Below are 18,123 nucleotides of genomic sequence, written 5' to 3' on the forward strand. Positions count from 1 at the left end.
TAATACACCATTTGGGTCATCACGCTCAGCCATGGTTATTCACTCTTATCTGATCACTCACAAGCTGTTGTCCACTGGGTGTCTCTACAATCCCTCTAATCCTGACCTTGTATGCGATCAGCCCTGTAATACTATAGGCCTCTGTATCTCCCATTCCAGTGGTACCTCCACACTGGAGAAGGATTATGGCACAGTATTGGTCGCCTGTAGTTATTTATTATGTGTTTATCTGTTATCTATTCAGCCAGGTGAGTCCTATTGAGTTATGAATCCCTTTTTAAGGAGAGCCCTGGCCAAGATGCACAGTAGCAGCTTAACAAAACAATACAAAAGCAATATAGAATGTCAAATGAAAACCATAGCTTCAGATAGTGTTGTTGGGACGTTCATGTGTTATTAGTGTCCTTCTTCATAACTTTTGATGACAATACAACTTCGCTCATGCATGTTGTTTGTTTTAATGTTAAGGCAAATGATGATGCATCTGTAGTCTTGTAAAGAGATGTGTTTGTCAGTAATCTTCAGGTGGGATCTAGACTCAGACTAAACCCCCTAATCTGTCTGATCATGAGGTCTGTTATGGTCTTTTTGTGGTCTGTTCAGGCCCTTTTGACATCACCTGATCTCTGACCTGTCTCTGCCAGACCAGATTATGCTGACTCCGCTTTTGCAGGAGGACATGAATGGTCTATAGGCCCTGAGCAACAACACTAATCTCAAAGTACTGGTCACATACTGTAGCACATAGATATTGTCAACAACGTATGAAAGCATTGCCTGTATGATACAAAATGTGTATATGTTTTACTGCTGAGTCAGTTAATTTTTTGTGAGATGTAGGCTACTGTCACTCTTCAAGTCTATGTTTAACCTTTCAAATTCATGAGTTTGTTGATTCCGTGCTTGAATGTATTTGGCATCTGCACTTTAAACCGCTCGCTCCGACTGTAAGGTTGTTTACAGGAGTGGAAGTGCCGTCTCCTAGACAGACTGTGTGTGTGTGTGTGTGTGTGTGTGTGTGTGTGTGTGTGCCCCTGGCTGCACCTGAGACCTCACCCTCGTGGTCACATCACCTTTAAAGTGTCAGTCAGCCGTGAGGCCGCCAGTGACCTGGCCCAGAGCTCAGAATGTGATTACCTCCTCCTCCTCTTCCGCTTTAGCTCCCGGCGTCCTGCCATAGTCCTGCACCAGCCTGCCAAGGCTGGGCATTAGTGCAATCCTCAGCTGACACACAAACGCATCACATACACCAGAGCTCACTGCTCCCTCACAAGTCAAGTTATGCAATGGGATTTGTTCCTTTCCCCCCTCTCACATAAACAAGACAGGATGACTGTGGGATGATGTGCCAGGCAGAGAGAGGCCAGGACCAACAATGCTCTACAATGGTAGAAAGAGGATAAGAATTGATGCAGGACAGCCATAACAGCCCTGTCGCCCACACATACAGTACAGATAACTAAAACCCACTAATGTCAGATAATGCTGTTCAAAACCATACACTTTCACAGGTTTAAGATAACGTTGGTGATACTGTATTTGAGCTGTATGTCATGGTGACGTGATAATATTGTCATAAACAAGGCTTACTGTATGTCACTGACTATCAGGTAACAAGACGGTGTCATTTTGAATGCATTTAATGGCAATGGCATCTAATGCATGTGTTACTATGCTAACATACATTGCTAGCTGTTGCCAAAGCATTATGGCATCTGTTGTGACACAGGTCAATCATATCTCATTAGTCTCCCTGTTATTCTTTTGGGAATGTGAGATGCTGTGTATACAGTGGGTTGACTGGGCAGCTCCCAGCAGGAGAGCTTGGCTACAGGTTACTGCCAGTATCTCTCTGTGTTGTTTCCCACAAACCGTTTCATAACACCAACAGATCCTTATACTGTGTACAACGTTTTCTTAGCTCATAGAATTTCAGTTCAACTAATTCTGATTCAGTTGATGGTGAACGACTCAAAAATATGCTCATGATGGAAAAATGTGTATTAATAGATCTCGGATTAAGATGTGGTCTGCAAGAGGGATGTTAATTAGTTTGCTTTACAGACAAAGTTAAATACAGATAATGTTACAAAGGTGCATTTATAAGTATGAATATATCATAGAGTTGCTGAGAACATGAACACCATGTAATAATAGATAGCAGGTGATAGAATGAGATAAAACTAGAAAAAATAAGTTCCAGAAGAAACTTTGTGGACTTGCAAAGTCTTATTTTGATAGTAGAAAAAGTTTAAAGATGGTTTGGATGATACAATTGCTGGGTAGATTAAAGAATGTGAGATATTCTTATTATGGTAGCAGATAAAGTGAAATGGTTTGGTTGGTTGGTTGGGTGGATGAATGGTTTGTTGGTTGGATGGATGGATGGATGGATGGATGGATGGATGGATGGATGGATGGATGGATGGATGGATGGATGGATGGATGGATGGATGGATGGATGGATGGATGGATGGATGGATGGATGGATGGATGGATGGATGGATGGAGAAGGTTAGATAGATAGACAGATAGATAGGATGAGCCTGGGGTAGTTTAGTAGAGTGGGTAGAGATTTGATTGGTTGAGTGGTTGAGAGTAGAATAGTGTCAAAAATCTGAATGAAAGTTATTTAAGTGCATAAGTAATGGGACAGTAAGCATTTCTTCTTTTGGCTCTACACTCCAAAATGTTGGATTTTAAATCAACTACTATGGGGTTAAAGTAGAGATTCTCAGCTTTTATTTGATGGTATTTGTGTACATATTGGTTCCACCATTCAGAAATTACAACACTTTTTATGCATAGTCCCTCTGTTTCAGGGTACCCAAAAGTGATGAGACAGATTTATTAAATGTCCAAATTAAGCACTCATGTTTAGCATTTGGTTGACAATCCTTTGCATGCAATAACTAACTGCCTGAAGTTTGCAACCCATTGACCCCACCAGACGCTGGGTATATTCTCTGGTGATGCTCTACCAGGCCTGTACTGCAGCCATCTTCAGTTGTTGTTTGTTTTGAGGTATTTTTGCCTAAAATCTTATCATCAGGAAATGAAATGCATGTTAAATTGGATTAAAATATGAAGATTGACTTGGCCAGTCAAGCACTTTAACCTTTTTTTGGCCTTGAAAAACTCCCTAGTTGCTATGGCAGTATGTTTGGGTTTATTGTCTTACTCTATGGTGAAGGGCCATCCAATGAATTTGGAGACATTTGCTTGTACTTGAGCAGACAAAATGTTTCTGTACACTTCAGAAGACATCCTGATGAAAGAGAGGATGGATAGATGAAAGAGGGGAGGTATAGAAAGATCAAAACAAATAAGAGGTTAATCAGTATCGATGTACTGAGTGAAGCAGTCGTGACTGGTAAAAGGAAGAAAGGATGATGCAAGGTAGTTGAAAGTTTAGAAAGACAGAAGGTTAGATAAATACAGTAATATGTTAGAAGGTCATAGATAGATAGATAGATAGATAGATAGATAGATAGATAGAACCTGGTGTAGAGTAGTTCAGTAGAGTGGGTAGGTAGCTGGTTGGTTGAGTGGTTGAGAGTGGTAGAGTAGCACTGGGAAGAATTTGAATAATAATAATAATAATAATAATAATAAGTAGGTTAAAGAACAATAGATGGATTTGCTGAAACAAACCCACTAATAATAATAATATGTCGAATAACAATAGTTGGACTTGCTGAAGCAAGCCCACTAATTAGTAATTGGAACAGTTCTCTGCAGCCAGTGGTAATATAATTTAACACTAGGAGGATGTGCTGGGGTAGATGTGTGTATCTGTGAATATTGAAACATTAGCCCAATGTATTTAGAATTTCTTGTCTGTATGAATATTAGTCCATCAGTTCAAAAGAAAACAAGCACACTTGCACTTAAGTAAAATCAATAATTTTATTCAACAATATTCCCTTTGAAAAATAAATAAATAAATAATACAATAAATAAATAAACAACATTAAGGATAATGACCAGCAAGATCAAAGGCCTTTGACAGCAATAACCAAATGAACCAGCCACTTGGTTTTTAGCAGCTAACAACAGTTTTTTTTTTTTTCAATATAACCAAAAAAAGACAATCACATGGTATCTATTTAAATGTGATAATCTACTTTATCGCTTTGGTCAACGAAAGAAAACCTACTGTACAGCGGATAAAACATTTTTTTTTTTTTTTTTCAAGTATCAAGTTTCCCCATGACCGATTGGCAAGTGGATTCTCTCTTGCCTGATTTAATGGAACAATCTGGTGTTTTATAAACCAACACCTACAGCTTCTTAAAATATAATGACCTACACAGCAGTGGTCCTTATGTGAGTGTTCTCACATTTCCATTATCTGTAAGCACAGGGGTAGTTACAGTACTTAAACCATGACATTTACATACACATATTCTCAACAGAATACTGGAGTACATTGTTCCTCCCACTTTTCCATGACAACCATGAGTGGTAATTAAAGTTACAGTCTACTGTATGTAACTGCTAGCACAACAATGGTTATAGTAATATATGCAAGTAAGTGATTACAGTATGAGTTGTTATTGTTTTGTTATTTAGGTTAGGTCCATTTCAAGTAAACCATGAACTAATCCATAGTGCTAAGCCCTTCTAATTATAATTAGACAGTTTCGTTTAACCTCAACGGTCAATACTGTGCTACAGTACAATAAAGGAAAGAGGTTGTAGAAAAATAATTTGCACATCTGCAGTTAGGCCTGTGTAAATACAGTTAGCTGACCACAGACGTGCTATGTTTATCCCTGGAACTGCATTGGTTAAATATTATCCCACGTCTGCATCTTATGCCTTATGTTTGAACAAGTCAACGAGTTATTGCAATTTAATGTCTGACTTAAAATCCAGGGCTGGTGTCGTAGTGACTGCAGTAAAACTTACAACAATCACAATATGCAAGAGTTAAGTATATCCATAAAGTTATTAGTTAATGTCTAACAGCAAAGCACAATCCTCACTATGTTGACAGTTCAGACGACGTTCATTTGTCACAGTTGACAATCTTATGTGATACCAGTATTAATAGTTGATTGCGTTCGTGGTATTATAAGCGTTTAAGTTAAGCACTTGGATGACGACATTTAGGAATGGAGAATGAAGGGCAATCAACAACATTACAAAGGAAAAGGTTAACAGAATTTCAAGAAACAATCACTGTTACTGGTTTACTGATAAGGATAAAGACTACTGTAGTATATGTGTGTAACTCCTAGCCGGTTTGCTGAAGGAAATAGCTCCCTCTAAACTCCACGGGCTATGAGGCAGACATCCAAAAAGTTACAATCAACAACTACTACAATCTCCAGCCACTATTTCTAGCAGCCGTTGAAGTTAAAGATAAAGTTACAAATAAAGTGATGTAACCGATGTCATTGGACGGCTTTGTTGGACACATGTTGTGCTTCAAACCGTGTGAAGGTTAGTCATGTGGGCCAAACTGGAGAGGGTATGAAACCTGGGTCAAAATACATGTAGTATTTGACTTCTACCAAATACATTAGGCGAATTTGATTCAGTTTGCCCTGCTCACTGGTGGGATTTGCTCTTTTGGGAGTACCCAACTGGTATCATTGTGTTAGGCCAGTTGAATCAAGCGCACCTACAATTATTTGTACAAAATAATACTATTTCTACAAAGTTTGCAGTGCATTGTCAAATTGAACATTCTGAAAAGAACATACTTGTGACTAAATGTTAACTTCATACTTGCGTACATAATTGTAGTTTTTGTGCAAAAATTCAAGTTACGTGTGCAGATCTCAAGTTAAAATTCAGCCAAAAGTAAAATGTTGTTACTGCGTAGGGTTGCTGCTGGGGCCTCGCTTAGTGATGGGGATGTTGGAGGGAGGGAGGGAGGGAGGGAGGGAGGGAGGAATGTAGGGAGGGCAGGAGGAGGAGGCACAGACAGGAGTTGTCTCAGGCCACGGCGGGGGAGGTGCTCCAGAAACACCAGCGGCGCCTGGAGTGGTGTTTGTTGAGGACCACGTCCTCCTTCTCCCTCTCCTTCCTCACACGCTGGTAGTGGTCCTCCTCCTTCAGGTACCACACAGGAGGCCAGCGGTGCTTCTCAAAGTACTCCTGGTTCTCTGCTCACAAATCACACAGGAAAAAACAAGTAAGACAAAACTCAATGGCCTAAGATCTCTCTTATGAGATTTTATTCAGTTCAGTTATTCAATGATCTATCTTAGTAAACAAGTAAAGTGAAGTGTTGATTTGAGGCAGAATGTGTTTCACCATTAAAACACTCAATGCTAGTAATCTAATTACAAATGTATTGATAAAAATCTGTTCTGAAAAAAAATATATTTTATCATACCTAGAGTTTTGGACTTGATTTCCTTGCGGTAGTTGGCACAGACACTGTTATAATGAGTGCAAATGTGGTGTAAGCACCAAGCAGCTAACTGGTTAGCATTATGGAACTGTGGAAGAAAACAAAGACATCTTAACAGCAGAACAACTGTCTTCAATGGATAACTTACAATAGCAGTTAAACTGTTGTCGTCATTGTTGTTGCTTGAAATCATTTTCATTGCTACTCTAGACTAGACCCACCTGAGCCAGTTCAAGATAGGTGAGAACCTCTCCATCTATATCTTGTCCATCTTTTGAGGCTTTCACCAGCTCGCTGACAGCGTACTGCTCTGTGAGACGAAATTTACAAAACAGCTTTTGACTTATTCATAAATAAAACATGAGGTGTTTCATAACCTGAGTGGAATGCAATATTCCAGGGGCGACACGTCACAGTCACAGCACAAACAGAAAAAATGCACAAGATAAACATATATGTTGCTACAGATCGGAAATTACCAAGTATTTCCTTAAAACATAATAAAAAAAAAATATAATGGCAATAATATAATATAATTATGTAATTGTAATTTTGGGAATCATAAAAAAATCACCTCAAGTGTCGTTTGACTCAAGGTAATTACCAACAATTATGAATTCTTTGCAGTAAGTACCGGAAAATACCCATTGTTGCCCATGGAAACAAGACTGTAAAATAAAGTGCTTTTTGTATCAATCCTTAATCTCTGGTGCAGAGTACAAGGGCCTTGCAGACAAAGGGGCGGCTATTGAGAAATTGTTTCTATAAAAAGACCCTGCGTCCTGTGCTCTGCCCTGAGGTGTGGCATGGCATGGCATACAGATCAGACACCCCTGGCAGAGTGCTGATAGAGCACCCACCTGTCAGAGCTGTCAGGCGAGGAAGGCACAGTCTATTGGCCAGCGCCGTTAACTCCATGGGATCCAGCTCCGCCATTGGGCACAGTGTATTGGTGTACAGGTACTCCAGCACCGCCTGCATGCACACCCTGCTGGTGTTGGGGAAAGAGACCTACACAGACACACACACACACGCACACACACGCACACACACGCACACACACACACATTAGAACAAAGAGGCATAAGTCTTAGACCCATTTTGCACACTCGCACACCCACGCGCACACATACACACGCACACACACACACACACACAGAAGGAAAAGGAACAGAGAGGAATAAGTCACAGTCCTATTTCTTCACTCTGTGTCAGTGTGTGTGCGTATCTTGGAGGTATCACACTATGCTCTGAGGCTTTTTCTCCATCCTACACTCACAAGGTGTTAATGACTGCCCAAGCTTGTGGGTGTTTATGTTCCGAAGACACAGAGAGAGATGCGAGATTTCCCTCTTCACTAGATTGTCTCAGTATTTTAGGTCTAAGGCAGCAGTTTCCAAACTTGGGGTCAGGACCCCATGGGGGGGGGGGGGCCTTGATTTCAAATTGGGGTCCCCTGAGAAAGTCAAACTAACCTCTATGATTTAAATAATAAGACACAAACATTGCATTTCTTATGAAGAAAAATCATGTCTGTGTATTGCACCTGTAACCTATACTGCAGTGTTTAAGGGTTCAGATCCAACCAATTAGAGCATCTTCAGGCGATTAGAATACATATATAATATATTGTCCCCCACCGATGAAATCGGAGAGTGATGGATTCGGTCTGTTCCTCAGTTCATATGTCACAAGCTTTTTCTCCGACACCACTAGGACAATTTTGATGTAACTTTGGTGAATGATGAGTCTTGCCATACAGATGGGACATTTACGAATGTACACTGATTGGCCCAATTTTGACGAAACTACGGTGAAAGATGCGTCTTACCATAGAGATTGTCGTTTCGAGGTGACACCGATTCATCATCAAACACGTTATATAGAGTGCAAAGTGGAGAGCTATGAGTGTAGCCTGATGCAGTAGGCATATAGCCTAACAATTTTGGGAATAATATTTTGAGAAATCAACGCAAAGCTGTAAGCTGTAAGCAAGACTGATAAAAATAACCACTACAGGTTTGTGTTAACTTTTCAGTCTGGCTACGTATGCAGCTGTAGGCCTATAGCCTAACACATTTGAGAATAATATTTTGTGAATGAAGTCTGTTATGCAGCATCATATGTTACCAAAACTTGGCCTATATTCATACGGAAACCAGAGTTGTGTAACCTTGGTTTATAGCCAGTCGCTTTTGCCTGTGCAAATTAGCCTATTGGTGAAATCAATACAGAGTTAGTACAATAGTAGCCTAATGGCGGCCAAATTATATTTCCATTTGGTCACAGAAGGCGATCGCACCAAGAGAAAAGCCACTGTAAAACAGAGACAACCAAGGTGTCATAATAAAAACTTTATGAATGAACATCTTTTTAAACATCATTAATTTCAAATATCTCTCTTATGGTTGACATTGGGTCCTAATGTCAATCTCCTAATGTTTTGGCCTGTCTCATCTCATCTCATGGCCTCACAGGGCATCTCTCCTCTGCCACTCTAATCTGCCCGGGATCGATCAGCCCGGCTCACCTTAGCCCGGCATTACTTTTCAACACCAAGTCAAAGACAAAATCGCTACATAAGTCATTACATAATACTTGTCAAGGGCAAGCTGATGCAGATTGTGCTGCATAGGATGACGGGGGGGGAGGGGAAATAACAGCAACAACGTCTCTGAATGGATATTCTGAGGTGAATATTTTTCTTTGACGAGGCTGTCTTGTACCTCTGCCTTAGAGCCACCTAGGGTTTAATCAATAGACTGATGTCCATCACTCCAACTGGAGCCTAGGAAATAAAGCATGAGAGTAGATTGTCCTTCACCCTTTTGTGTCACCATAGAAGGAAACATTATATGTAACTTTTGACAATACACATTTGTTTGGTGAACAATAGAAAAGGAAAGAGCAGATGAACAACTGACAGACAGGTATTTTATGGTTCTGGTTATCTTGGGAACTAATGGCCTCTCAAGCCTCCAAAGTATAGCTCATACCTCCCATTATGATACTGACAGCAAAATTACACTGAACAGGAATTGTTTCTGTGTGTGTGTGTGTGTGTGTGTGTGTGTGTGTGTGTGTGTGTGTGTGCGGGTGTGTCTGTTTGTGTAGAGCAGTCGACCTCTCACCATCTGCTGGTGGTACTGGCTGCCTTTCAAGATTAATACGTCAGCAGGTAATAAAATGTTCTGTAAACATGTCAACTTCAGATTGCACCCATTACACCCATTACACCGGGCTCCAGACTTACCTCGTTGTTTGCGCTCTCCATGAAAGCGCCCCCAAATAACGCAGCCATCCAGTCACAGCTTGAAATCAGCAAAGGCTTATGGGCATTGATGGTCCCGTCATCCAATCGGAATGTGACATCTGCCAGGGGGGTGCATATCACTCAAAACACAATCTCCCTAGAAGCAGCTTGGGTTGATTTTTCCATCAAAAAGAGAATCGAGATAGCTTTGTGGAAAATTAGATGGTGAACATCTTTTCCATTCATTTTAAATGTATCCATATAGCTGAATCAAATCCTTGGCTGAATTCATACAACAAATGTTGTGGGGTGTGGATTCACCCCTAATTAAGACCACTTTTAAGGCATGAAACTTCGATTTTAATCCCTTTATGATTGGATAACAAACAATTGCACTTGAACTGACCAAGCGTGCTTTACCTGTGAACGTGTTCTTGGCGAGACATTCCTTGATCCTGTTGGCTTTCCTCACGTGGAACGCCTTGGTGATCTCCTGGTTCATGAAGCCCTCTTTGTTCATGATGTTCTCCACCATCATCCTCAGGTCAAACACCTCCAGGATCTCTGCGATCTGGGCGATCTTCATCAGGTCCTTCTCTGTCTCGTCCAGCTCGCCTGTGTAGAGGAACCTCAGTACAGCGCTGAACGGCCCCAGCTGGATGGAGTAGTCCATCTTCACCACCGTCATGGGCGCAGGTGTCCCTGTGACAGGGTTCACCACGCTCTCCTTGTGGATGCTGTAGAAGGCCTTGCTCCAGGAGGCCAGGGAGAGCTTGGTGCGCCGGTGCTTCCCACTGAAGCTCATCATCTTCAGGGTGCCGTCGCTCTTGGAGGCCCGGAGGGAGCAGGGGGAGAGGTTGGGCAGCACGGCTACGTCCTCCTCCGTGTCCAGACTGAGGGTCCTCATCAGGTGGTCCCTGCCGTGGCGCTCCGTCACCACCAAGCACTGGGACTCGTCAGAGAAGTCCATCTGGAAGAGGTCGTAGAACTTGGAGGATGAGGTAGACAGGTAGATCTTGTGGGAGAAGATGTGGATGTGGTCCTGGAGGATGAACATGACGTCGGCACACAAGGGGCTGTCCAGCAGGAGACGGGACCCCTCCCCACTGTTCAGGACACACTCTGGGATCTTGATCTGAGGGGGCGGGGCTTTGGGAGGAAGGAAGGGGGCCTGGAGCAAAGGCTTCTGGACCTTCCGGAGGTGGGACTTCCAGAACTGGAGGTGCCTCCGGGAGATGAGCGCTGCCCTGATGGCGTTATCAAAGACGTCCTTGACGCCAAATTGGTCAAACACACTGGTCTCGTAGTACGGAATACCAAGCTCCTTGGCCACCTCCCTGCCACTCTCTGGTGGTAAAATATCTCCTGGTTTTATAGGCCTGGTTGGGAAATTAATCAATAAATGAATACATTTAATTCTAATCAATAACATTACAAAACAAAGTAACAAAATTATCTATAATCAATCATTCATAACCCATGAACAATGTATGAATGATATATGAATGAATTATTAATTCAATAGACGACCCAAATAATGATTACATCACATACCTTGCTAAGGGCCGTCTGGCTCGATTGACAGCCTCTAGGTCGGCATAGCGCAGATCCAGCTGGCAGCCCACGAGAATGACAGGAGTCCTTGGGCAGAAGTGCTTAATCTCCATGTGCCACATGGTCTTGACGTGGTGGAGGGAGTGAGGGTTGGCGATGGAGAAACAGAGCACCACCACGTCTGACCTGAACACGTCACCAAAAACAAAAACACCAAAGACATGTCAGACAGGAATTAGTTCTCTGACTTCAGCCAATCAGGAACATGGAAAAAGGGCAAGGCAACATCACTCGACACGGCATGCTATGATGTTGTAGCAGAGTGTGTGTGGTACAGGTACAGTACATCACAGGCGCCAAGCTGTCTCCGTAGCAACACCACAGTACTGCAGTGCCTTGTGGGTCATGCAGAGGGGCTTCCACACCTTCAATGCCAGCCAGTAGCAGCTGTCGCATTGACCTCAGAGAGGGGCTTGAGAAAAGATTGCCTGGTTTACATACCAATACCTTTCGAGCGCTCGCCAGGTTTCAGTTATAAACGTCTTTGGCAATACTTTTTCAGACTGCCACAGTGATGACCATAACCAAAAATCGCAAAGAAATCAAATCAGAACAAATCAAAATAATTAACATGCACACAAATTGACACATCGCTGGCATACCTTATAAGAGTGAGGTAAGTACACACTGTCTATCCTGAGAGGCAACAGCGGTCACACATAAAAAGTGGACAAATATACGGTCACTCGTCTGTCATCCGTACAGTACAGAAGGAAATCGTGCAACCACTGGCTGACAAAGGCAAGCAACGGAGTCAGCTACCACACCAAAACAGGACTGGAGTTTCATTTGCAATCAGACTGGAAATGCAGAAAAAGCTGGATTTATGATGAGCTACTGGGACTTACAGTTCCTCTCATTTGCCAAGGCCTGCATAAAGATCATAGGAGGGCCTACAGTACAAACAAAACAGGCACAGAACAGTACTTCATTTTGCCTTAATATGAGTATCAGCAATGGAATGGTGAGGATTTTTCACAATGATGTTTTCTGAACTGGCCATATCTGTTTAATGCCAACAATTATAATTTTCTTGTATAAAGGCTTCCATGACTTTCACATCATAACACTAAGTGCTTGTGGGTCTAAGCACTGCAAGCACTATACCCACCAAGCATAAGACACAGCTACAGTAAATATCTGCTGACCAAGACCTCTCTCACTTTAGCTTGGGCACTTGTGCCAAAGAGGAGCTGATAAATGATTAGATTTGTAATGGCGTCTAAAATGAGACCATGATCGAGTAAGAAATAAAGTAAAGAAGTGTTGAATCTATGGCACACCAAACCACCTCTGTTACATTTACAACAGGAGTTTGGGCTCAAACTCCTGTTGTAAATGTAACAGAGGTGGTTTGGTGTGCCACGCTCACATCATAAGGAACCTTGTCTGAGACCTGAAGAATTGCGTTAGCTCACCGAGCTAATGCCTAGGCTTTTTCTAACCCTGTCTGTCATATAAGCAAGAGACAGACCTTGTGTATAGCCATCATCGATTTCATCAATACCCCAAAGTGCTGCAGAGTTAAAACACAGATGTTAGAGAAATGAGGGCAGTGATGGCAGGTTGACAACAATCAATTCACCAATCAATAACACTTCAACTGAGGCACCTGTTCCAGTAAGGCGGACGTGTGACAGCATCATTTTAGGATTACAGTCTCTTCTACCCAGAATGGGCCATATTTACAGTAAGTCTGAAAAAGCTGAATAGGCATCCATCACATCCATCTATGCCAAAATGCATTAGGACTTCATTACGCAACGCTGCTGCAGATGCACCGTATTATAGTACCAAACCCAACCAGAGGTCGGGGAGTTTGTCCCTCCCTACATCTCCCAGGTTCTGTTCAAGGGCTGACTAAGAAAGGAAGATTACAACATCAACTTACGGCCATTGAATTGACCTGACTGTTTTCTTTTTTTCTCATAATTAATTTAGCTACTTCCACATTCAGGGAGCGTTTCGAAGACGGAGAGGGTTTATCTGCGTTTGACAGGAGAGGTACTGCGTACTGCGTATTCTCTCTAGAGGGATGCAGACGAGGACCAGCAGGACAGAGAGGGCCAACTCTGCACTTACAAGGGCGGTACTTGAAGGTCCAGTCCAAACAAAGCTAGTTCATAGACATGGAGGTGTCAGCAGTCTGGGCTACAAAGAGCTGACTATAGCCCCAACACAATGGCCGGCATGGACCGTATGACTGATCATCTCACATAAGGGCACAGTATCCAAGTAGAACAGATAGATTTAGTTTCTCCTCTAGCTTTGTAAAACGTATTGACATGTTGGTACACAGAAATTTAGTGTTTCAAGTTGAGGGTACTCCTTCCATTAGTGAACAACAACTGCTCAACCCAATTACAATTACAAAGAAATAACAAAATCCTTGTGTAATAACAAGTTAATACACAATACAACAATGATTTAGAGTAATTACAGTGTTTTTGCACAGGTATCACAGAAATTCAAGTGTTATTCTTGCAAAGCAATAAAAAAGGAAGGAAAACTATCGTTCAGTGCAATGAAAATGTAATTCAGTGCAGAGGTTGACTGCCTTGGTCAAGGACAGAGATCAGGGCTGCGGGGGCTGTCTGTGGGAGAATTCAAGTGCAGCCATTAAAAACGGGCTAGTCCGTGTACGCTGACCACTGCACTAAATCAAGGAGAAAATATTCCCTAATTACATCCAAAGTAAAACAGAGACATCGGAGAGGCCTGCAGACTGCAGCCTGCAGCCTCCCTCCACCTAAATACTATAGGCTATTGTAGACTCAACACAAGCAGGCCTCATGTATATCTGCCCTTTTCATCAATCAGTTAACAATATTTATAAAAAGAAGATTTTGTGATGTTAGTTCAATAAGTATAGTACACAAAAAAACACAATGGTGTCTTTTGGTTAAACGAAAACATTTGTATTAATAGGTCACCTATTTTTCATTTAGAATTGAATATAGTCAGAATCGTATATAGTCAGCAGAGCATGTGATAGGATCACTGTTAAATATAGAGAAGCCATACATTATGTAGAATGGGATGAGCTCATACTGAAATAAGGTTGGAGAAAGAAAGATTGAGCAGTTTCGATGTTTAAAGAAAAAAAATCATGAAAATATGAAATATTAGTTGCTAGAGTGCTTTCGCATGACAAAAACAAAATTAAAGGAATCAGCATAAACATTTTCACCTTATGTTTCAAATAGGGAACATATTTGATGTTGCTGAAAATCTTATAGTGATACCATCACATTGGTGCTTTCATATTGTTTCCCTTGAACAAAGATATGATATACAGCAGGTTCACCAGGAGAGAGAATCCTTACTGCCTGCTTGTAGACACAGCCTTTATGAAATATTGGTGACTGATACAGTCCATACAGCACAATACACTTTAACCTCCTACTGTCACCACAGTTACAATGATGATTCACTGAGATGATTGATTTAGATTCAACTGAATTTATTGACAGGCAAATATGACTCTGTATGGGCTATCTGAAACAACAACCAATTCCAGACATACCTTCCGTAAGCAAAGCGCCTGTCTTTATGGTGATCGCCGAACGTGTCCCACAGTCTGAGAGACACGCTGACCTCGTCCACCACATCTCTAGAGCGCTCCAACACCTGTGGACAGTCCCAAACACAACAACAAAAGTTAACCATATAGTACAACTAACAACTACCATACACATTACACTTTACTTGAAAGCATGTTGTGAAGTGTAGTAAAGCCTTAGACGCAGTTATAGAGCATTATGAAACTCTATAAGACAACACTGGCCCCATTCCCTGTTTTGTATATCCCAGCCTCTCGTGCCAAAAGATTCATCAGTTAATCAGAGCAAGCAACATTAGCCCCGTGAGACATCTTCAGACTAGTCTGGTACAATATCTGTATGTACATGAGCATACTGTCCTCTACTGAGTGTGCTCATCATATTGTTGTCATGCCATTTGAGTTGGCTTTAGCACACAAAGCCCTACTGTAGGACCAGGCGAGCTTCATGGAGATCGGTACCTCTTGACACACTCGATACTGGTCTATGGCCCAGACAGTGGGTACGTGGGTAGCCAGCAGCTGGTACTGGGTCAGGGTGGTATTGCACGCTCGGGCACAGATAAGGCGGGTCTTCCCCACAGCGTTGTCTCCCACGACTACACATTTGATGGTCTCAACGTTGGGCCTTTCGTAGTCCATGCTACAGGTCAGGTCCCTTCAGGGTATTAAAGAAAACACACCAGAGTAGTTGATGAGAGATATACTGGAAGAACTTTAAGAAGCATCATGTTTGCAGTAGGGCCTTCTAAGAGCTGTGTCACTGTTTTCCTTTCTCAAAGAAGTTATTAATGAGCAGAGCTATTAGCCCTGCTGTTACTATGCATATCTGATTACAAGGCAGGATATGAAATAATTGGCGCTGATGTCTGGGAATTTATTAGATTCCTACACAAGAATCATGCTGCAGCGTAAAAAAGGTCACAACACAATGGGGAGTAGGAGGAAGCAAGTTGCCAGTCTGATTAATTCCAAGTTGATTAAAGCTGAGAAATCTTCTCTTAACATTCTGCAAAAGGCAATAATGCTGTAACTCACACCTGTTGTATAACTGTCTGAGGTCAGGAGGAGCCTGGTAGAATACACTCAACGGGTGTCTCCACCAAGTATGACCCACCAAGGTGGACAGCAGCATATCACACACAAGTTATACTCTCTGCTTCTAATGACATTTGACAAAATATTATAATAACATGTAGTTTTAGATACAAAAAAACAAACTAAGATTTCATTATGGGAGATTAGAAGTTATTATTATTTATTTATTTCATGTTTTTATTATTGTAGATAGTACCCGGAATCAGGGAAATAACTTGAATATGCATTGTGGCAATATACCAATAATTACTAGTACTACAGTAAACAGGTAAGATGGCTTGGTTATCTAGCTTAACCTTAAATAATACCGCTAATACCGCTAACAAAAACTGTGCATAGGGTTGAAGTTGGGGTTGAGTTACCACAGTAGTATGTTTAGGCTAAACTACAATAGAATGATTGTTTCAAGAATGAACATGTCATAGGAGCACTGAGAAATGTAATAAAAATAAAATAAAATAAAAAATATTGTAATGTGACGCTAAACAATATGTAACAATACAAAAAGTGACCGTGTGGCAACGTCACAGTCATAAGCAAAGTTACGCAAAAACGTCATTAATGTCACAATAGCAAAACAATCCTTGATTTTTCTTTGAGTTCGAATAATATAAACATTAAGTGTAAATGGCAGGTGTTCTCAGGTGCAATATGCATGTAATTCGGTTGTAGGTTATTAATATCCACAGCAAATTATTTCCTCTGCTTGTCTGCATTGTCAGAATGTATTATTTATTTATTTTTACAATTTAAATCAACAAAGATTGGTCATCATGGAACATGACACGGTTTGGGAGGTTTGGAACAAACCTAAAATGCATTTTCCCCACATACTGTACTATCGAAAATATTTTTAATATTTATAAAAAAGTTTATTGTTCATCAACTCCATATAACTGACCACCAGGTCTGTAAGAACACAGACACCACCCTTCTCTCTGTTCTAGTTGGCTTGGCTGCCAGTCATGTCATAACAAAAGCACCTACCGTAGTTTCAGGGCTGAGGACGCTTTCTCTCACACCCCAAACTCAAGTCACACTTAAAAGAGTGCAATTCAATATTGTGCAGCTAGCTCTTGCTACTGTCAAATACAATCGCTCGCCGCTAGCTAGGGAAATGCTGCAATATCATTTCGTAATCGGTATGATGTCCCAGCTTGTAAAAAAAAAAAAAGTCAATCCTTTTCCTCCCAATGGAACTGTAAGATGGATCTAGTTTGCTTGTTCGGGCTGCTGTCAGCACTGTGCCCTTCTCCATCCAAACGCTCTTTGAGGAATCATCTGCAGCCACACGGTATCGACGTGATGAGCCTCCATTGTGACGTCAACGACCCCGTTCTATTTATAGCGGCCATACGATTCCATTCAGGAAAAACAAGGTGGTTGAGACGCACCGACGTCAACGAGAAGAAATGTAAAGAGGTTTCATTGTACACGGAGTAAACACGAGGACATTTGTCATACCACCTCCACATTGTATAATGTAGAGAAGGATTTATAAGCTGCTGTCAAAGGAAAGGTGAGGTCTTCATCCTCCCCCCTCTACTCTAGGATATTAATAAAGGATAATACGGTATTTGCCCTACTCTGATTCAGGAGAGTATCATGCAAAGCGCAAAGTCTGACCCATAGCGTGACCCTCTCAAAATCATCACTCTAAACAGGACAGTTGCAATTCCTAATAACACTCAAGACTTGTAAGTAGGCAGCATATGCATAGGCAGCATATGGTAAGGATGAATGATGCGTATTGTAATGATCATGATAGACACAGGGGGTTGGCTCAAATAGCTTATCAAATATTTTATTTTAAATTGAGGTCATCACTGTAGCCTAGCTCAAGGCCAGTTCCCCCTTGTCTGCTGGCTATGAACAGCACGGCTGGAGTTATGAATGAAACAGAGACAGAAATGCCAGACACTCCCTGAGATCCACTTCAAGGCCCCTATGATGCATTGAGACTGTGAGCGGCCCCCATGAATCATACATCAAATCTGTGAAAGTTTTATTTATAACTCTACACTGATCCCTTTGTTTGCCATGGAAAGCAGGCGGTGAATGAATATGAATTTACGTGCTGTTCACAGGCTGTCAAATCTTAAAGGGACTCTGGTCCTTTTCTTCTTTGTCTCCAAGATGGTCGGCGTCATACTGCGATGCACTGAATGAGGATAGACGTGTGACCTCATTTTGTATGGAGTCTTTTTCACGCTTTCCAAACCTTGC

General features: G+C 41.6%; 1 protein-coding gene across 1 annotated transcript; it reads right to left on the bottom strand.

Moving 5' to 3' along the window:
- Window positions 1-3,901: 3,901 nt before the first annotated feature.
- rhobtb1 (Rho related BTB domain containing 1) lies at window positions 3,902-16,961 on the bottom strand. Its single transcript, XM_083687984.1, has 10 exons — window positions 16,885-16,961; window positions 15,262-15,457; window positions 14,764-14,867; window positions 11,178-11,363; window positions 10,044-11,002; window positions 9,624-9,742; window positions 7,231-7,381; window positions 6,592-6,680; window positions 6,353-6,458; window positions 3,902-6,119 (listed from the first exon to the last, which is right to left on the bottom strand). The coding sequence occupies exons 2-10, from the start codon at window positions 15,439-15,441 to the stop codon at window positions 5,950-5,952; spliced, it is 2,064 nt and encodes a 687-aa protein (XP_083544110.1). The 5' UTR covers window positions 15,442-15,457; window positions 16,885-16,961; the 3' UTR covers window positions 3,902-5,949.
- Window positions 16,962-18,123: the final 1,162 nt, after the last annotated feature.

This window comes from Argentina silus, assembly GCF_951799395.1.
Source record: "Argentina silus genome assembly, chromosome: 16".
NCBI classification, from domain to species: Eukaryota; Metazoa; Chordata; class Actinopteri; order Argentiniformes; family Argentinidae; genus Argentina; species Argentina silus.